This window comes from Engraulis encrasicolus, chromosome 7 (genome assembly GCF_034702125.1).
Source record: "Engraulis encrasicolus isolate BLACKSEA-1 chromosome 7, IST_EnEncr_1.0, whole genome shotgun sequence".
Taxonomy (NCBI): Eukaryota; Metazoa; Chordata; class Actinopteri; order Clupeiformes; family Engraulidae; genus Engraulis; species Engraulis encrasicolus.
The window spans coordinates 10,963,552-10,984,860 of NC_085863.1; the positions used below are offsets into that span (position 1 = coordinate 10,963,552).

Here is a 21,309-nt window from a genome sequence, read left to right on the forward strand (position 1 = left end):
AGCATTCTTCCCATATGAATAAGTGTTTCTTCCATTTAAACAGTTGGTTTTGTAGATATGTTGTTGTCATGGAGTTTAAAAAGAAGGCAAGCAGTATAAAACTAATAATACTTTTTTGGTAAAATAAAACCACGCATTTCTAGAGCTCCTAAACAAAGCATTAATCTCAGTTCAAGAGAGTCCTTGTGCACAAGCCCTCAGTAATGCAGGTGCAGGTGTGAGGCAGGAGAAGGTGAATCAATGAACAAAATTCAAGAGACACCGCACACTGCTTACTTTACTTTACTTTATTTCTCGGAGCGAACAACGCGTTTCGCCCAATGCGTCATCAGATTCGCTAGAGCGAATCTGATGACGCATTGGGCGAAACGCGTTGTTCACTCCGAGAAATAAAGCAAAGAAAAGTAAGCAGTGTGCGGTGTCTCTTGAATTTTGTTCAAGAATTAATCTTGTTGATATTCATGTCAAGTCAAGTGTACTTTATTGTCCAAAATCTATGTAACAGGGTTGGCAGAGAAGTTTGAAATTGTGTTTGACCAGTCTCCAATGTGCAGCTAACTAAAATATATAAATATAAGACATTGACAATAATCTCTCTCTCTCCCTCTCTCTTTCTCACACACACACACACACACACACACACACACACACACACACACACACACACACACACACACATACGCACACACATACGCACACGCACACGCACGCAAGTACGCACACACTAACATACTCATACATGAATTTACATTCTTTCTCTGACACATTCATTCATAACACACAGCACACAGCACACGCACACGCACACGCACATCTTCATCAACAACACACGTCTTCATTCCAAACACTCTTCAGGTCTGGCTGATGTATGTGATGTGATGTATGCAATAATAACTTATCTTACTTGTGCCATGAAACTAAATGTAGGCTACACTTGCAAGACAGACATACGGAAAGAAATCACATTTTATGCACAATATTTTTGCACAATATATTTTTTTGTGTATTATACCATCACTCTACAGGTACTTTCTTTCTTGACTTTGTGCGTTCTCTTTCCCTGCGAATCGACTGCAGTTTCGCCCGCACTATCTCCTTGGAGTACCTCCGCCTGTAGTTGTAGTACTTGGTGTCGTCCTGTCCGGGGAGGAACTTCCTCAGGGTGCGGACGAGCAGCGCCAGGCAGCCCAGGAGCACCAGGGGCGCGGCCAGCAGCACCCCGAGCACGTCCAGCGCGTAGTAGGACCACCAGGGCAGACCACTGGCCTCCGTGCGCAGGTGCGGCGCGCCTTTGTTCCGCATGACGTACTCCACCCAGAACACGGCCTTGTCCAGCGGGTGGATGGGCCGGTCCCGGTGCAGGCTGGACAGCCTCTGCATGTTGTCGCGGTACGTGGGGTTGTACAGGATGTCCTCCAGAGCGTCCAGGAAGCCTGCGGTGGTGAGCGTGGCCAGGTCGAGGACTTTAGCGGCGCCGCGGGCCTCCAGCCGCACCAGGTTGTCCATCTGGTCGAAGAGCAAGGGGACGCCGAGCACGGGCACGCCGTGGTAGATGGCCTCGTACAGGCCGTTGGTGCCGCCGTGCGCCACGAAGGCCCGCGTCTTGGCGTGCCCCAGCAGGTCGTTCTGCGGCAGCCACTTGACCAGCAGCGTGTTGTTGCCCAGCGTGCGCGGCCGCCGCCCGTCGTAGCGCCAGATGACGCGCTGGGGCAGCTGGGAGAAGGCCGAGGCCAGCACCTCGGTCACCTCCATGGGCAGCGCGCTGATCAGCGTACCCAGCGACATCAGGATGACGCCGTGGGGCCCCGAGCCCTGGGAGATAGATAGATAGATAGATAGATAGATAGATAGATAGATAGATAGATAGATAGATAGATAGATAGATAGATAGATCGATAGATAGATAGATTTCAGAGGTGGACAGGAAGCAAATGGGGAGAGAGACAGGGAGGGGTCGGCAAACGACCCAGGCCTGGAATCGAACCCAGTTCGGCCACACAGCAGACAAGTGCCCTACCAGTTGGCCACGGTAGGGCCAGATAGATAGATAGATAGGCAGACAGACAGACAGACAGACAGGCAGACAGACAGATAGACAGATAGATAGATAGACAGATAGACAGATAGATAGATAGATAGATAGATAGATAGATAGATAGATAGATAGATAGATAGATAGCCTTTATTGTCCCCAAAGGGAAATTTGTTTTAACCACCATCATAGGTTGTTACTGCCAACATGAAGACATAAAGTATAAAGCTCAATACACACTACATGTGTACACAAGGACATCATAAGGACAACAAGTTCCATACATGCACACTCACACCCAAATGCTGTCAGACACCATGCGCACATACTCTTACACACACACACACACACACTCAAACACAAATACTGTCAGAAAACATAAGCACATACTATTCACACTATAAGCCATACTGTACAACCGCTCAATAAGCCATACTGTACAACAGTCACATACTATATATACACTATATCCAGAGGTGGGAACAAGTCATTGTTGTGCAAGTCACAAGTAAGTCTCAAGTCTTTGACCTCGAGTCCAAAGTCGAGTCGAGTCAAAGACAAAGCAAGTCCAAGTCAAGTCAGGAGTCATAGGGCGGTCACAAGTCACAAGTCGAGCCATTTCAATTTCGAGTCATTTCAAGTCATTACTGAGAAAATACAAGGTTAATACATCTTAAATGCTCCTGCATATCATGTAACAACTACTATATATACACTACCAGGAGGGACCCAGGGGTGATAGTGAAAAAAAATCCTGAACCTGAACTTTTTTCCCTGCTCTAACGACGACGACAAGATACTGCATAGTGACAAAACGTAGGCCTATTTTGACACAATATTCAAACATTTAATAGCCTGTGTATGGCCATTATTCAAGCCTGATAGTAGAAGAAAACCCTGAACTTGTAACACTTTCTGAGCTAGGAATAACCTAATGGCTAATTATTATCAGTGTTTTTATTTTTGCAAACTATGTCAAGCCTGAAATCAGGCATGGAACCTGAATACTATCAGCCCTGTATTTCATTTTCAAATGCACACATATGGAGCTACAGTGTGTTATAAAAACCAAGAGAGGCCTCTATTTTCAGAAAAGGGAAGCTCATCTTAGAGTGTAAAAAACACTATAAAACTGCTCTAAAAGGGGAACTCGTTTTAAGTCCGTCTTTATCTCAACATCTTTGTTATGACACACTGCAGTGCCATTGGGAGCAAACACCTGACTCACAAAGGGTTTTCCACAGGAGTATAGGGCTGATAGTAATCAGGCTCCATGCCTAATTTCAGGCTTGACAGAGTTTGCAAAAATAAAAACATTGATAATAATTAGTCTTTAGGTTATTCTTATCTCCGAAAGTGTTACTGGTTCAGGGTTTTCTTCTACTATCAGGCTTGAATAATGGTCATACACAGGCTATTAAAGAGTAGAGTAGAGTATCATTTATTGATCCCGAGGGAAATTAAGGTGTCAAGTAGCATACATACACAGAAGACACAAAGACATTACACACAACATTGCACATATATTCACCATACATAGGCCTATAATCACAAGGTCAGATTTCTCTATCCCACTCTCACTCTCACTCTCACTCACACACACACACACACACACATATACACTATAGGGCTCCCCAACCTTTCTGGGTCTGAGGGCTACCAAGGGCTACCCAAAGGTTACCGAGGGCTACCTGAGGGCTTCTGAGAGCTATCTGAGGGCTACTTTTGTTCAAAATCCTCTACTCATGTCTTGGCATCATTCTCAAATCACACTATTATTGAATGATAATTTGCTTATAGGTTATAAAGAACAAATAATCTCATATTTAAATCAAGAAAAGCATTAACTGTGACTAAAATCTGGTAGTCGTCACTGTTTATTAACATCCTTGGTGGGCACCTCAGAAGCTCCTGGAGGGCTACCTGGCGCCCGCGGGCACAACGTTGGTGACCCTTGCACTACACACTACCAAGAAGGGCCGCACCATACCTGTACAAAGTCCTCCAGGTCGTGAGGCAGGGGCTTGGCCGGCCGGCACTGGAACCCTCCCATGTACACCAGGTTGGGCATGGTGGGCCGCGGGAACTCGAACACAAAGTCGGCCCTGACCAGCCACACGTCGGCCATCAGCTGCAGGCTGAGCAGGTCGGTTCCCGGTGGGAAGTACCTCTGGATCAGCGCCTCGTAGGTGGGCACCACCAGCCAGCGCTCCTGGATGGAGTTGAGCAGGTAGTGGAACAGGTTCCTGGAGCGGTGCAGCAGGCCTAGGGGGGGGCGATATGGCAAAAATGACGCGCTCAACTTCTTGGAAAAAAATGAATGTCTTTGGGTGCGCAATAAAAGGTATCAACTTAAAGAAGAAAAATCTGCACTCACAAACTACGTCTCGTTATTTATTTATAGATTACCACCATGTCCACAAGCAAACGCGTTTCGGCTATCAAGCCTTCATCAGTGCGTGGATCGTGGACATGGTGGTAATCTATAAATAAATTATGAGATTGGTTTGTGAGTGTGGATTTTTCTTCTTTAAAAATCACGATTTTTTAACATGCAATCTCGATTTCGATTTTTTTTATCATGATCTTCCATCCAAAAAATAAAAACAAAAAAATGAATTTTGATATGCTTGCCATTTGTAATTTGAACTTCAGAAAATGTTAACACACTGATGACACTCTCATAAAGTGCACAATTAGAATACAATGATGTAAATAATAAAAGTGAAGACAACAACAACAAGTAAGTAAACATCACTTTGATGCTGATATCTAAAATCCTCACTGCAAGACGATCTATACGATTTCTTCACTTTGGTGGATATGAGACGATCTTGTACTCGATATCACGATTCACGGATTAATAACGTCATATCACCCACCCATGTGGTCGCTCAGGCCCGAGCCGGGCACGGGCACGTACGAGATGGGCGACGGCGCGATGGAGAAGTGGCCCTCCCCGAAGCTCATCCAGCGCACGTTGTAGACCTAGGAATATAGTTGGATGATAAATGTCTCCTTCTATGCTCCATACCTTTGGAATGATGAATGAAATAAAGGATAAATAAAATAATATAAGATAAAATAAAATAAAAAACCATGGGCAGGCGGAGGTAGTGGCCGAGCAACACCCCGGCCGGCATTGCGGGGTCGGTCAGCATCAGGTCGTACTCGGCCGCCTTCAGCCGGTTCACCAGATCGCGGTCCTGTAGGATGATGGAGGCCACGGTGCAGGTGGCCTTGTGAGCCAGTTGAAGCACTGACATCAACTCCCTCACCTGTTAATAATGATAATAACAACAACAACAACAATAATAATAATAATAATAATAACTTAGTTTTATATAGCGCCTTTCAAGTAACCCAATACTGACGGCCTTGTGAGCCAGGTGCAGAACTGACATCAACTCCCTCACCTGGTGAGAAGGTCACTTTTTATATAAAAGTATTCCTCGCGCGTTTTTGATGAAGCAGTGATGCTTTTGCAAAGCGAGAGCATGCACACTTTGCCATTTCCATGCATTCTGGTTAACCAATGCTTCATCAGAAACCAGCCCATTGTCCTCTACAGGGTTATATATAACACTACGCGGTCCTGTAGGACGACGGAGGCAGTGGTGCAGGTGGCCTTGTGAGCCAGGTGCAACACTGTCATCAACTCCCTCACCTGGTGGGAAGGTCACTTGTTTAAAAGTATTCCTCGCACGTTTTTGATGAAGCAGTGCTGCTTTTGCTATGCAAAGCACATGCACACTTTGCTTGGTTAACAAGAATGCATGGAAATTGCAAAGTGTGCATGCGCTCTGCATAGCATAAGCATCAATGCTTCACCAGAAACCAGCTCATTGTTCTGTACATGGATAATACTGTATATAACATTTCTCACTCCTGCAGGAAGATGGAGGCCGTGGTGCAGATGGCCTTGTGTCCAGGGCCGGATTAATGCACAGGCTAGATATGGCTGCAGGCTAGGGGCCCCCACCTGCCAGGGGGCCCCCACCTGCTTGACCAAAAGTGAAAAATTGCAGAATTGCGACAGGATGCAATATTGAAAAACTGAAAGTGTCGCGTTGAGTAGAGTTGGTAGACATGTTATCCTTAATTTCTAGCTCGTAATTTTGACTTTGTGTCACTAAATTTGTCGCGAAATTTGCCTTCCGGGGCCCCCACAGCAACCTGTAGCGTAGGGGCCCCAGGCCATCTTAATCTGGCCATTCTGTAGAGTCTGCATTGAAGTGGAAACCCTGGGTCACCAAATATAGAGACAAGAAGGCTCCCATACACTGTTCACATTTGTATTGCTTGAAGAAGGATAACAGACTGAAACTTTGCAAGTAAACGCTGCAAATGTGAATAGTGTGTGGGAGCTTTCTTGTCTCTTAGGCTACTTTTTATAAATGTGTTCCTCTACACTGTAAAGTCTATTACAGATACCTGTATAACAGGACTGCGTCTAGGACTTAATCCTCCTTGACGACACCCCTGTGTGGATACGTCGTGATAATTTACTCGTCCCCAACACTGACCTGCGATCTGAATACTGTGTGGCTACATGTGATCATTTCCTCCCCACCCCACACTGACCTGCGTGACGGAGCCCATGAGTGACCCCTGCAGCCTGCCCTCCAGGATGCGCTGGGCCGACTTCTCGAAGAGGTCGAGGCCCACCTGCTCGTGGCGGGGCACCTGCACGGAGATGGAGGTGTAGTGCGGCGCGATCTCCTTGATGAACCAGCTCTGCGTGGGCCGGAAGACGGTGATCTGGTGGCCGCGCGCGTGCAGCTGCTTCAGCAGCACCTCCATGTTCACCCAGTGGCTGCCGTCCACGGGGAACACCAGGATCTTACCTAGGGGTGGGCGATATGCAGGGCCCGATTAACGCACAGGCTAGATATGGCTGCAGCCTGGAGGTCCCCACCAGTGGTGTAGTCTACATAGAACGCGGGTATACGGAGTATACCCACTTCTAAATTTCAGGGATTTCAGTATACCAACTTAAAATTGATTGATCCATTGTTTTGAATGGCACAAATATATACAGTATACCCATTCAAAAACACCTCAAATATACAGTATACCCACCATAAAAAAGTAGACTACACCACTGGTCCCCACCTGTCAGGGGGCCCCTGATTGGCCAAAAATGAACACACAATATTGAAAAATGCATCTGTTGCGTGCAGCTGCCTCAGCAGCACCTCCATGTTCACCCAGTGGCTCCCGTCCACGGGGAACACCAGGATCTTGCCTAGGGGCAGGGCCGTAACCAGACATTTTCAAATACCGAGGTAAAATACTGCGTACTGTACTGCATACTGTACTGCATTTAGAATGCTTCAAACTCTTCAGTCAAACTTAAGTTTGTTTTCATTAATCACTGCCTTGAGGATAAATGGGGGTGTCGTATACAGACTGAATTTATCATTGTTGTCTCAGCAGCACCTCCATGTTCACCCAGTGGCTCCCGTACACGGGGAACACCAGGATCTTACCTACACAGTTAAACATTGCAGTGTTAATTCAACACTTAGAGAGTTGATTTGACATCTTCTAGAGTGTATTTGAAGGGTTTATTTGCAAAACGGTGTATCTCCATTTTGTAGAATGTTGGGAAATTGACATTTTGTATTGGGCATTCCATTGCATTGCATTGCAAAATGCATTTTATATCGGTTTAAAACGCATGTTCCCAAAATATTTGAATGGTAAGAATTCACACAAAGGTGATAGGACCTCTGAAAAGTCATTTCCAATAATAAAATGCAAAAGTCAAAAATGGTGGATACACTGTTTTGCAATGAAACCCTTCATTTGATCCCAGGGTACTCTCTCAGTTGTTGAATTAACACTGCACCTTTACTCACCCCCGCTGCTGGGCTGGACCACTGCCACCATCATCACCACCAGGACGGAGAGCCAGCCACTCCAACACAGCAGTGCGCACGACGGCCACGGACCCGATCTACATCTTTTGGACATCGCCTTTCCTTTTCTTTGGCTTTCGTCTTCCTCTTCCTCTCCACCTCTCCTTAGTTTTTGGGTTCCTTTTTGGGTTTTTTTGTTGCTTTTTTTGTATTTGCTGGGTTGGTTGGGTTGGTTGTTGTCAGCCAGCAGCTGACATCCAGCCAGCAGCAGTAGCAGTAGCAGTTGCGTCTAATTCATTTTCTAATGTGCGGTGTGTAGACATGGTTTCAAATAGACGGCAAAACAGAAAAGTACTGACAAGGCAAAATGTAAACAATCAGCCTGTTTGATGGGAAACCCAGGGCGAGGAATGTTGAGATTAGCTTTCCCCACTTCAGGAATAATCCACACGGTGCTGCTAATACCTCTTTGGCTGTTGTGAAATGTGGTCTGTTCAACCAGCGTCACAGTCCACTTAATTACAGTACCACTATGTCACAACCCTGCACATTTCCACACTGGATGAGGTTGCAGACATGCCTAAAACTTTTAAAGTAATGATATGCCTTAGGCCTATACTTTGTAAAGAGTTTTATGTAATGTATTACAGACTAGACTGTTCAGCCCACCCACCCCGACCACCCCCCTCTCCATCCCTCGCCTGTGATAATACCATCAGAGATTGGTTGTACTTGTTTCATTGCACCCAATAAGTAGGATTGATTGTGATTAAATGTTTAATTGTATTTTGCCTTGCTTTCAGGTAGTCCATCTTATGGCCTTCCTGCCACGTACTCTGCACATTTTACGTTGTCCATAAGTAGCCGTCCTGACACACAACCAGCAATGAAAACGATATATTCAATTTCTACTTTCAATTTCTACTTTCAATCTCTGCTTTCAAAGTGTTCACGTGGTGATGTGTGATGTTAACAGAGCAAAATTAAAGGACCAGTTCAGTCAATTTCAATATGCTGTTGTATTGCTCACGCTACCCTTGACTTGTCAGCACCCGGTGATGCCACATTTTTCGGCTAAGCCGTTTCCGAGATATGAGCTATTCTAATGGGGGCAGCATTTGTTTACATTTATAAAAAAAATAACATAGGCCTACTCCAAATATTTTTCCAAAAGGTACCGCTGTTTGCTAGTTGTCTGTTGATGTTGTATAGCCTTTCGGATGTTTTTGGGAATAAATAAAAATGTTTTTTTTAAATGTAAACAAAGCGCTGCCCCCATTACAATGACCAAGATCTCGGAAAAGGCTGAAAACAAAACAACAACTCAGGTACTGACAAGTCCAGGGTAGTGTGAGCATTACAACTGCATGTTGAAATTGACTGAACTGGTCCTTTAAGTTTCATTCAGAGTTAGCTTGAGTAAATTCTGAATTAAATGTCTCATGTAAACGAGGCCATGGTATGTACAGTATAATGGTTATCTAGGTTTGAAAGTGACGTCACTTCCCCCGATTTCATGGGACCTCAACAGCGTTTTTAGCCGAAAATCGTAGCATGTAATCAAATGGCGGTATTAAAATGATATTTCGATCCCCTTCGATTTTTGCAACGAGCTCCACACATGTTGTTTCTGATATTTTTGTTTAATTTTTCGTACGAACCCCCACATTTTTCATGCAGACGGCCTCGGAACAAAACATTGATACTTCTGCATGAATAATCTTTATCTAGCCTCTTAAACAGCATATTTGTAGCCCAGCGCATATAATGACTGAGATCAGAAGATATTTACTCGCTACCATGTTGTTAGATGGTCAGCTTAGGTCCCATGAAATGCGGAACTAGGGGGCGGGACTTTCAAGCTCTATCTAGGTTTGAAAGCAGGTGCCCTGTTCTGGGAGGATCATTCCTCTCCCTCAAGAGGGCGCACTTGGATCCGTTTGACAGGAAATGCAGAAAATGAAATGATTAAGGTAAAATTTAATGAAACACATAATACAACACGTTTCCTTGAATCATCACAGCTAATATTATACAGTACTTACCAACAATGATTACGTCTTTTTTAATTAATCTGAACAAATAAATAACTAAATAAATAAATAAATAAATAGAGGAATAAATGTATGAATGACTGAATGAATGAACCAATGAAGCTACGTATCTTTTCTAGAATGAATACTTTAACACAACAGAAACAGGCAAGAAGTTGTTACAACCAAATTTAATAATAATAATAATAATAATTCAATTTAATAATTAGTTGACAAACTGTCCAGTCAGTGTTCTGGCTGGTGCTGGTCATATTTCATTGAGAGACCGGACCACCTGTCGCATCTCTTGGTCCGATGCCCTGATGGCCTCCTGGGAGTTCTTCTGCTCGTGGCGGGAGGCGAGGCGGACCGAGACGCAGGTGAAGACGTCGCCACGCTGGTCGTAGTTCCCCACGCAGCGCTGGACCAGGCCACGGAACAGCTTGGGGAGTTCCTGGTCCTGGTGGTGACACACGCAAGACCAGAGAACGTGTTGAGGAGGAGAGAGCTACACTGAGGCACTGTGGAGTCTTCACATGAACACACAAACCTGAACACACACAGCTATCAAAAAGCATACTGTACTAAACAATATAAGATGTGCACTCAAATCAATAAAAATGTATTTACTGTATATCGCAGCACAATATCACAACTATACTGTGTGGTCTATTGTTTATGGGAATAAAAAATGAACAGCAAACTACTGCCACAGGGGCAGACAATGCCAAGAGGTTGCTAAATGTGGATCAGTATCCCTCAGCACTTCACACTGTCACCTAGGGTGAAAGTCAACCTAACTCCTCCCATCCTTTCCTCTTGACTAGGTCCACTGTCCACTGTCAACCTCGGCAGAGCAGCTTTTGAGCAGCTTTTCACCTTTAAAGATCCCAATTGCAAATGGGATAATGACCATTGTTTCTTGCTTTTGAAAAATGTTGATCATCAATGACGTTGAGCCTTGCATAATGAAGCCACAAGTAACAGCAAAGGATGGGAGGAACAAGTTTGGCTTACGCTCTTAGTGTTGAAAAGCTTGAATCTAATCTGTGTGGAGGTGAAGAACTCACATGCTCGTAGTAAACACATTGCACGACATCCCTTCCTGTCCGCAGGAGGAAATGCTTGGCACCAAACTTCCCATCAGTGACTGCGGAGTCCAGGGATGCTGAGGAGACACGACAGACCATTTAGTCCTATGCAAGAAATGTATCATTTGAAGAAATAGTTCTTTCAGCGCATAAAATGTCTTGAAAGTGTTGCTCGCTTTGTGTGTTAACTAATGTTTAGCTCCTTAATGCACGCCGTACCTCCAGTGGCTCGCTGTAATAGTCATTGAAAAGTTAACTAACATTGTGCTACAATACTATGACATAACACAGGGCCTTTAGTACTACGAGTTGTCATTGTCACTCTGGTACTAGCAAATGTATAACGCAGTGTATTAACAGTTTAATAGAAAGGTCAGCTGATACATCAATGTCTAGACTTACCAAAAATCTCAAACAGCATAGGAGCTTTGTTCTTGAACTGGACCCAGTGTCTCATGCCCTCGATGACACACGTAAGGATCCGGAGAGACTTCTCACTTTCCGATTTTGTCTTTGGACTTTGCGGAACCTGTTTGTTACATAAAACATAACAGTAAAATGTTATCCATCATGAACAATTGCAGAGGAACATGGAAAAATAGTGAGAAAATTACAAAATAGGGTAACAATAACAAAGACACTACCTCTTGTGGCTGGGTTGTCTGTGTACCGTAGAAGTCTGTAGTGCTGTTATTAAGTGACTGCCCCATCCGCGCTTGCTGTGGGGTGGACTGCATGACATGGGAGTTATTTTGATTATTTTTTGTCTGCCCCATACCCGGTGACACTTTGAACTGCCACCGTGCCTGCTGCTGTGATTGAGGCTTAGGTGCAGGAGGGACAGGGGCAGGGCAGTAACGGGGACCACCAGACGGGCCCGAAGCACCCTGCATCGCCCCCGCAGGGCCTTGGGCCTGTTGTCTGCTGAACGACTGCTGCACTGTCAGCTGCTGGTGATTCATGGGCTTGAGTCTGGACTGCTGCTGGCCAGTGGCTGCACCCCTCCCTTGGCCAGGCTGCAGGCCTCGTCCTCGGCCGTATGAGGGGCCACTCTGGATCTGGATCTGGCCCAGACCCTGGCTGTGGCTGTGGCTGTGGCTGTGGGGAGGATTGGGCGCTGGAGCCTCCTGCCTGCCTGGAGCTCTCTGCTGAGACCTGGGGAGAGTAGAGTAGAGTAGATTTAAAGTAGAGTAGAGTTAGAGTTAAGAGTAGAGTAGAGTAGAGTAGAGTAGAGCTGGAGTAGAGTAGAGTAGAGTTGAAGTAGAGTAGAGTAGAGTAGAGTAGAGTAGAGTTGAGTTGAGTTAGGATAGAATAGAGTAGAGTCATGAAGGGAAGAGTTATTAATCCTAAAGGGAAACTGAAGTGTCCAGCAGCCTGCACATAATAACACACATCACAAGACAGCTCAAACACATACACATAAAAGCTGCATGACATTTGACACAGATATAATTTCAAAGGGCCACTAATTTGTGTGTGTGTGTGTGTGTGTGCATGCGTACTAGTCTGTGCTGATTCTGCTCCTCTAGCAAACTATTAACCACAAATATGTAACACTTAGAACTGCTCGTGCCAATATTTCACAGCTAGTACATTTGCCAGCAAGTAAATAATGGAAGATTAGACTACATTTGCAGACACATCTAAGTAACAGTAACAGTTTTTAGTGTACACGGTAGCCACTGATCAGCAAACAGTCATTTACCAGCTATCTCTTTTTTTAAAGTATTGTTTTGGGGCTTTTCAAGCTTTAATTATGAGGCAGGACAGTGAAGGACAGACAGGAAGTGAGTTGGGACGAGAGACATGGAAGGCCTGGCAGAGGACCTGGACCGGAAATCGAACCCGGGACGGCTGTGCTGCAGACGAGTGCCCTACCGTTAGGCCACGGCAGGGTCCATATACCAGCTATCTCTATATCAAATGTAGTAGAGTAATAGTAGTGTGTTGGACAGTAGATTGATATCCTTGAGACGTTTCTTGCACAAGTACACAGCAACGCAATAGTAAATGTGATTGATGATTACCATGTGTTGGCAGGCTTGTGAGGATGAGGCAGGGGGGCATATCCCCTGGCAATGGGTCCAGTGTGACGGACAGGTGGGTTGCTGGGCAGCGGAGACTGCTGCTGCTTCATTGGCCTGTTCCACTGACCTCCTTGTGCAGCCGCAGCTGAGGGCCTTGGTCCAGAGGGTCGTTGGCTCTGATGCTGAGCAGCATACGCTGCATTGCCTAGTGGGAGAACATGGGTTGGGTTCAGTGTAGGCTCATACAATTACACCAGTGGAACGCAGTAATAGCTGTTGAAAAGACTTAAAAGGTACACTGTGCAGGAAATGGTCAAAAAAGGTACTGCAACTATGCTGCTCATTGAAACTGGGCTGCTTTTTGCCAAATTTGATCTTTACATGAACGTTTACTAAGGAATAAACAAATATTTTCTAGTATGGTCCAAGTAGAGTCATGTTAGCTAAAAATGGCTATTTTTGGAAATTCTAAATGGCGGACCATGGAGAAGATCCCCCTTTTCATGTATGAAAAATGCAATTTTTCCAGTCATAATGAATACTTAGAATTTGATGGTGGTGGTAAGTATTCATGAAAAAGGTAACATTAGTGAATGGGCAGCATGAATTCTGGAAATAAATAACTAAAAATCTCACACAGTGTACCTTTAACTAACACTACACTATTGTAACATTTACACAGTACCTTTAGTAATACATTATAACTTAGTCATTGCAATTAATTGCGAATTCATAAACGGCCATGATTATTAATGTGAGGCATGGTATGACCACTTTCTCTGTTGTGGTTTTTAATAGGCTGTAAGTGGCCTACTGTGCAGTCATCTGTAGTTGCATTGTGCATAATAATGTGGTGCACTTGTGTAAAAAATAGCCTACTACACCTGACAAAAATGAGGAATCTGCCAAGTCAATCTGATCATCAAAGTCAACAGCAGAGCAGAATTCGTTTTCTACAGGAGTCGATGTAAGAGGAAGCCTGCTGCGTTTCCTTTGGTTAAATAAAGGCACTGAAAGGCAACCTGCAGAAAATATGGTGTAAAACAGTCAGTTTATTGGATCAATGATTTGTCACGCCTGTCTGTTAAACATGTAGGCATGGTTAGCAAGTCACACAAAAATTGACCAGGCCTATTTCTGCTACTGGAGTCAAAGAGTGATGATACCTGCAGTTGGTCTTGGATGTGTGTCAGTCCTTTTCATTGTAATAATGAAATCACTGGTAGATCCAGAGACCTGTAAAGAAAAAGACAAGTGCACTGTGTAGGATTGTGGCCAGAGTAGGTATTGCAACTATGTTGCTCATTGAAACTGTGCTGCCTACTGCCAACGTGAATATTAACTATGTGATGACGTATGACCAAAGCACAACAAGTTTTGCAGCTGAAAAAGTCAATGTCTTGACATTCAAAATGGCGGAGATCCCCTTTTCATGTATGAATCAAATCAATGTTTCCAGTCATATTGAATTCTTAGAATTTGATGGGGGTGCTAAGTATTTAGAAAAAGTAACATTGTGAATGGGCAGCATTAATTTTCTGGAAATGAACTACTAAAATATTAACTTACACAGTGCACAATGTATCCGATCATTTGATGAACTAATGTGCCACCTAGTAGGCCTAAAGCTGCTTAAATTGTTGTTTTGTTTTTGTTTTTTTAATTGTTGTTGTTGCCTTAGCTTGTTTATTTTTTTGCTTGCTGGAGTAACAAAAATATAGCCTACGTACAGACAAAGCCTTTGCAATTTTGTATCAAGCAGCAGGAACAACAAGAGGACAAAACACCCTGGACCTCGTTTACACAAATCAGAAGAGAGCATACAAGGCAAAGCCCATCCCCCACATTGGATCATCAGACCACACGACAATTCTGCTACTGCCAGCTTACAGACAAAAGGCAAAACTCACCAAACCAGTTCAGAAGGAGGTGAGAAAATGGCCTGAGGGAGCCATCTCACGACTTCAGGACTGCTTTGAAACCACAGACTGGGACATTTTCAAAACAACTGCCACCCACAGCAATCACATTGACATTGAGGAGTACACAGACACCGTGACCTCCTACATCACAAAATGCATCGATGATGTTACAGAAATAAAACACATCACTACCAGGGCCAACCAGAAGCCATGGTTCACAGGAGACGTTCACCGACTGCTGAGGGCCAGAGACAAAGCCTTCAGAGCAGGAGACGTAGCTGGCCTAAAGACAGCAAGGGCTAACCTGTCCCAGGGCATCAGGAAAGCAAAAAAGGAATACTCAGACAAAATAACAACACACTTCAAAGACAGCAGAGATGCACAGAGCCTGTGGCAGGGCATACAGGCCATCACGGACTATAAGCCTGCACCACGAAGCTGTGACAACAACACCTCTCTGCTAAACGACCTGAACAGTTTCTTTGCCCGCTTTGAAGCACAAAATTACACTCACCCACAGAAAACTCCCCCTCCCCCCCATGATCAACCCCTTTACCTGTCCTCTGCCAGTGTTAAGAGGACACTGGCCACCATCAACCCACGCAAAGCAGCTGGCCCAGACAACATACCAGGCCGAGTGTTGAAGGATTGTGCAGAAGAGCTGAAGGATGTCTTCACAGACATCTTTAACATCTCTCTGGAGCAAGCAGTCATCCCATCACTTTTCAAAGCTGCTACCATCATACCTGTGCCGAAGAAATCATCACCATCATGCTTCAATGACTACCGTCCTGTAGCACTGACGCCCATAATCATGAAGTGCTTCGAACGGCTAGTCCTGTCACACATCAAAGCCACCCTACCCCCCACCCTAGACCCCTACCAGTTCGCATACCGAGCATGCGATCCACGGAGGATGCAATTTGCTCTGCCCTCCATCCAGCCCTCACCCACTTGGACAACAAAGACTCATATGTGAGAATGCTGTTCATTGACTTCAGTTCAGCATTCAATACCATAATACCACAACAACTCATCAGAAAACTGGACAAACTAGGTTTCAGCACCTCCCTCTGCAACTGGCTGCTGGACTTCCTGATGCAAAGACCACAAGCAGTACGGGTAGGGAACAACACCTCGAGCACCCTGACCCTGAGCACGGGGGCTCCGCAAGGTTGTGTTCTCAGCCCCCTGCTGTTCACGCTGCTGACACACGACTGCACAACGACCCACAGCACTAACCATCTAGTGAAGTTTGCGGATGATACAACACTGGTGGGCCTCATCACCAAGGGCGATGAGACTCACTACAGAGAAGAAGTAGACCTGCTGGCCAGATGGTGCAAAGACAACAACCTCCCGCTGAATGTCAACAAGACCAAGGAGATTGTTGTCAACTTCCAAAGGGTCCAAAAACAACTGCCACCACTGACCATCAACGGCGATGCTGTGGAGAGAGTGAGCAGCACCAAGTTCCTTGGAGTGCACATCAGCGACGACCTCTCTTGGACCACCAACACTACATCACTGGCGAAGAAGGCCCATCAGCGTCTCTACTTCCTGCGCAAACTAAAGAAGGCAAGTGCTACACCCTCCATCATGACAACATTCTACAGAGGAACCATAGAGAGCGTCGTGTCCAACTGCATCACAGTGTGGGGAGGAAGCTGCACGGAGAAAAACAGGAAGACACTCCAGCGTGTTGTGAACACAGCGAAGAAGATCATTGGAGTACCACTCACTCCCCTCCCTGCAGGACATTTACACCACACGCCTCACCCGGAAAGCACTGATGATCATCAAAGACACAAGCCACCCTGCACACAAACTGTTCAGCCTCCTGCCCTCTGGAAAGAGGTACAGGCGCCTCCGTTCCCGTACCACCCGGCTGGCGAGCAGCACAATGCACCAAGCGATCAAGATGCTGAACACTCAACCCACTCTCCCTCCACTGTCAGCCTCTAGCCAGCAAGGCCACTGACAACCCCCCCCCCCCCCCCCACTGTCAGCCTCTAGCCAGCAAGGCCACTGACAGCAACCCCCCATCCCCCACCACCATATCTGCGACTGAACATTCCACCTGCACTACTATACTTGTGACTGAACTTTCAACCTGCACTAACTCAAAACATGCACACACACACACACACACACACACACACACACACACACACACACACACACACACACACACCACAGCACACACACACAAGCACACTGCACTTTCTGCACTAAACCCAAACATACACACACTGACACACACACACACACACACACACACACACACACACACACACACATACACACACACAGACACACGAACACACACACAAGACGCACACCGCACCTTCTACCTGCACTAAACACATACACACACACACACACACACACACACACACACACACACACACTGCTGCTGGTGTACTTGACAGACCTTTTTATATTTATTTTCTTCAAAATGCTACTATTACCATGTCAGAACGCTATAAAGGACTTTTTTTAGGAAAAGCACAAAAACACAACAAATACCTCTTAATGTATGGCCTCTACAAGTCTTCTGTTGTCCAGTCTTGCACTTTAAATGTCTGTATGAGCACTGTCTATGTCCATACTGTCTTAAGTCCATGTATAAGTACTGTCTATGTCTATACTGTCTATGTCCTTACCTTAATTAGTCTATGTCTGTATGGGAAAGCAAGAAATGTAATTTCAAATTCTTTGTATGACCAGTGCATGTAAAGAAATTGACAATAAAACCTACTTGACTTGACTTGACTTGAGGAAGGACAGCAACAAGCTGAGGTAACATTTGTAGCACAGCAGCAAATAACTCTGTTGCAGCGACAACAGCCAGGATGAACATTTGCTTCAGTAATGTGAACATGCTTTGTTAATTACTCGACATATATCGAACTGTGGCTTTACACGACGGTAAGTATTATAAGCTATTTTAAAGTAGACTCTATTGGTCTACAAGGATACTGGTATTTTGACCGTCTAGGTTGGTTTGTTAGCCAAAAAAGCACATCTCGCGCATGCTAAAGCTAACGCAGCACTCACAGACTACCAAGAATGTTGATATCTGGGTATTTTACTCACTCGGTTACGTTACGTTAAATCCACAAAACAAATACTGTAGTGGTCTAAACAACAATAGAAAACGTGAACTTTGCTATCGAAAGAAATGGGTAGGCCTAGGAGAACAGAAGAACAGAGTAATTCTCTCCTCCACGACTCGCACGAGACAAGTGTGTCGCGCTAAATCGCGCAAGAGAAGTTGAACTAACAGCCCAAATAAGTGCCACTACTCGGTGATGGTCAGTGACTGCTAGTGTGTCCCGACTGGCTAGTAGCCTAGTTCTACTGTTCTTTCTGGTGGAATTCAAGTTCTCAACTTCAAAGCTGGTTACTAAAACTATGGTTTAATAGCCTACTAACCTGTTAGTAGGCCTATAACTCTCCACTGCACTGTTTTTTTTTTATTTCCTAGAGGCAACTGTACTGTGCTGTTATATATATATATATATATATATATATATATATATATATATATATATATATATATATACAGGGCTCTAAATTAACGCACGCCAACACGCCAAATGCGGGTGAAAAATCATTTTGGCTGGTAGAAAAAATCATCCACTAGCCAAATTGGCCGGTAGCGCGCGCCCGACTGAATGTTAAACAGCTGCACGCACAGATCTGTAGCTGCCGTCTGATGAACGTCAAAACGTCGCCTACATTACCCATGAACATTAGTCCTACCGTCATGATGTAGCCCACACCCATTGGCTGACCGTTAATCACAATAAGGCAGCCTCACATCCATTGGCTGCGTGTTTGATACCCGCGCGCTGGAACTAGTGTTGATAAAATATGTTCAATGAGCGGACTAGCGCGGATTACTTTGGTTTTGTAGGTTTTGGTCTGATGAAAAATAATGTGGCAGTGGTTAAAGCACGGTTATGTGTCGATGAATGCAAGTAATAGCAGCGTTGTGACAGTGAAATAGAGTATTGGTGGAGCGAAAACGGCGCGCGTGAGTGGAGGGACAGGAGTTAGAACAGCTGTCTGTCAAAACAGTGTCGTTGCCGTCAGAAGCCGTCTGATATTTGCGAGGTCCTCGCAACTACAAACGATGGAGTTGTCGTTTCCTAATAACGCCCACGCCATCGCAAAGACCCTGCACGGGTATGACACAAGTAAGTGAAAAAAAGATAACAAAAACTAGCGACGAAAGTAACAAAGTAAGCATGGTCTCCGTGGTGTTATTGGATATCTAGTTGACATAGCGTAACGGTAATTGTCATTCCAAGCGCATCGTAAGTAAAGCTAATATGAATTTGACCTGGAGGAACTTGAAGGTGTCACGCAGCAGCAGCATAAACACACAATGCAGACATCATTCACGCACTGTGTAGGTGTGTGTGTGTGTGTGTGTGTGTGTGCGTGCGCGCGCGCGCGCGCGCGGGGGGTTGTCTCCTGTCCTCCTCTCGTCTCCTTCTCCTCCCTTTATCTCTTCTCCCCTTCACCTGTCTTCTGTGCATTGTCCATGGTATTTAACCCAATGTGTGTGAAGTGATGCTGTGTAGGGGATATGAGGTTTTGCAGTGTTTGGTTGTGTGTGTGTGTTTGGCTATTGTATGTAGAAACTCTGTTATGTGTGTGACATTAGTGTTGAAGGCATGCTGTGTTTGTGTGAGTTGTAGGCCTATACTGTATGTGAGGTTTGGGTGATGGTGTGTGAGGTAATAGGCTAGTGTTTGGCTGTCTGTGCAGTATATGGAAATGGAATGAAAAATAATGAAATGCAGGTAATACAAATATAATTACTAAATAATTATAGAATAGACTGAATTATATTGAGTATAATATTTATATTGTTTATCTGTGTTGAGGACATAGCCTAGTTTAATAAAATAATTAAAAGGAACATAATTAACGCATGGTTTATTTTGGTGAGAAAAAAATGGCTAGTTGACCTTCCATTTGGCTAGTAAGAAAAAATGTCTACTAGCCAAATTGGCTGGTGGTGGAAAAAGTTAATTTAGAGCCCTGTATATATGTATATATATAAGTTTTGGATCAATGAACTCAAATGAAATGACAACAAAATGCAATGACATTGCTGATTAGAAAACAATAGACATAGGATAAAACACCACAATAAACCCATTTCTGAGGTGTGCTCTCTTTTGATAGGGTACATCTTTATCTGCTTGAACTCCAGTCTCTGTAGTAGTGATGTATTTGAGATCGCTTATAGTCCGAGACCAAGACATTATCAAGAGGGTATCGAGACCAAGACCGAAACCAGACCAAGACAAACCTGTTGATACGAAGACAGCGTCGAGTCCAAGACCAAGACAGGGCAAAACCAAGTAAACTAAAGACAAATTAAAAAAACACTGGCCCTAAAAGTGCTAGCGATTGTGATCATAGTAGTCTGGTTTGAAGAAGTAGGCCTACCATATAGGCTCAACTCTGTGGCCTAAAATGGACAGGCTTTAATATTAACTAGACACAATACACTACAGGACATCATTTTTAAGATGTCAGGTAAGGTTATTTAGTTAGCATGAATGAGTGGCTTGACTTATGCACAAATCTCTTCTAGACCGCTGAGCTTATGTCTGAGACCAAGACAAGACTACCAACAAAGCAAGTCAATGACCACTGAAAAATTATCTCACAATTGAAACCAGTCTCGAGCACTACAACACTACTCAGAATGTGCTTTTCTAAATAGAAGAATCAAAAAGCACATTTTCTTTACATACCCACTCATACTCCCTTACATACTTAACAGTAAACACTGTACTTGCATTCATGCATGCACACACACTCACACACATACTCCCAATCGACCCCGTCCTGACTCCATGTCTCTGCCCCCTAAAATATTGCAAACACAGTAAAAATGTCAAGAATACATTATGCATTCATTTTGGGATATGAGTGCTGAATGAGTGTTGTGGTGCACTGTGTGAATGTGCGTTAGTTATAATTACTGCCCTACCCTCACACAAAAGCCCACACCCACTTCGAATCATCATGTTAATTGGACAGAGATGTGTCTGGAAGTAGTTTTTGGTGAACAAAATGGGGCCAGTGTAATATGTAATAGTGCTATGTGGTTTGTTGTCTCAAGGCAATGGTATGCAGTACAGGGTTAACACACTTAACGTCCATTCCCTACTGAGAGGTTCAGTCTGTGGAATGCTATTCGGGCTGTGGGACTGCATCTGTGCCATCGGCCTGAACGCAGACGAACAGACGAAGCAGTTATGACTGCCATCAGTTTAGAGACCATGTACCTTGACCTATTCTTGATCCA

The 21,309-nt window shown here is 44.6% G+C and overlaps 3 protein-coding genes across 4 annotated transcripts in view; all 3 read right to left on the reverse strand.

Annotated features, from left to right (window-relative positions):
• Nucleotides 1–1,014: 1,014 nt before the first annotated feature.
• LOC134452451 (UDP-glucuronosyltransferase 2C1-like) lies at nucleotides 1,015–16,319 on the reverse strand. Its single transcript, XM_063202843.1, has 6 exons — nucleotides 16,037–16,319; nucleotides 6,617–6,879; nucleotides 5,131–5,310; nucleotides 4,915–5,020; nucleotides 4,023–4,297; nucleotides 1,015–1,812 (listed from the first exon to the last, which is right to left on the reverse strand). Exons 1-6 carry the CDS (start codon nucleotides 16,212–16,214, stop codon nucleotides 1,015–1,017), a joined length of 1,800 nt encoding a protein of 599 aa, XP_063058913.1. The 5' UTR covers nucleotides 16,215–16,319.
• Nucleotides 9,860–18,172, reverse strand: LOC134452452 (spermatogenesis-associated protein 22-like). 2 transcript variants are annotated; one of them, XM_063202844.1, is made up of 8 exons: nucleotides 18,069–18,168; nucleotides 14,214–14,283; nucleotides 13,932–14,069; nucleotides 13,048–13,252; nucleotides 11,665–12,175; nucleotides 11,423–11,549; nucleotides 11,000–11,097; nucleotides 9,860–10,389 (listed from the first exon to the last, which is right to left on the reverse strand). In XM_063202844.1, exons 2-8 carry the CDS (start codon nucleotides 14,248–14,250, stop codon nucleotides 10,198–10,200), a joined length of 1,308 nt encoding a protein of 435 aa, XP_063058914.1. In that variant the 5' UTR covers nucleotides 14,251–14,283; nucleotides 18,069–18,168; the 3' UTR covers nucleotides 9,860–10,197. The 2 variants fall into 2 exon arrangements, 1 of the variants encoding a protein (XP_063058914.1); XR_010035461.1 differs by having other exon boundaries at nucleotides 10,290–10,389; nucleotides 11,000–11,125; nucleotides 18,069–18,172.
• A 2,645-nt stretch (nucleotides 18,173–20,817) lies between these two features.
• The window catches only part of LOC134453354 (short transient receptor potential channel 7-like), a 30,076-nt gene continuing 29,584 nt past the window's right edge, over nucleotides 20,818–21,309 (reverse strand). Inside the window, exon 12 of the mRNA XM_063204231.1 lies at nucleotides 20,818–20,867. Coding sequence (XP_063060301.1) covers nucleotides 20,818–20,867 — 50 coding nt within the window. The remainder of the gene's footprint in view (nucleotides 20,868–21,309) is intronic.

Coding starts and splice junctions, on each gene's coding strand:
- LOC134452452 (XM_063202844.1), bottom strand. CDS start 14,250: ATGAAAAGGACTGACACACATCCAAGACCAACTGCAG. Junction 11,550..11,664: donor AGACAACCCAGCCACAAGAG/GTAGTGTCTTTG, acceptor TGTAACAAACAG/GTTCCGCAAAGTCCAAAGAC. Junction 11,098..11,422: donor TATGCTGTTTGAGATTTTTG/GTAAGTCTAGAC, acceptor GTGTCTCCTCAG/CATCCCTGGACTCCGCAGTC.
- LOC134452451 (XM_063202843.1), bottom strand. CDS start 16,214: ATGGTTAGTGCTGTGGGTCGTTGTGCAGTCGTGTGTCAGCAGCGTGAA. Junction 5,311..6,616: donor TCATGGGCTCCGTCACGCAG/GTCAGTGTGGGG, acceptor CATTATTAACAG/GTGAGGGAGTTGATGTCAGT. Junction 1,813..4,022: donor ACCTGGAGGACTTTGTACAG/GTATGGTGCGGC, acceptor TCTATCTCCCAG/GGCTCGGGGCCCCACGGCGT.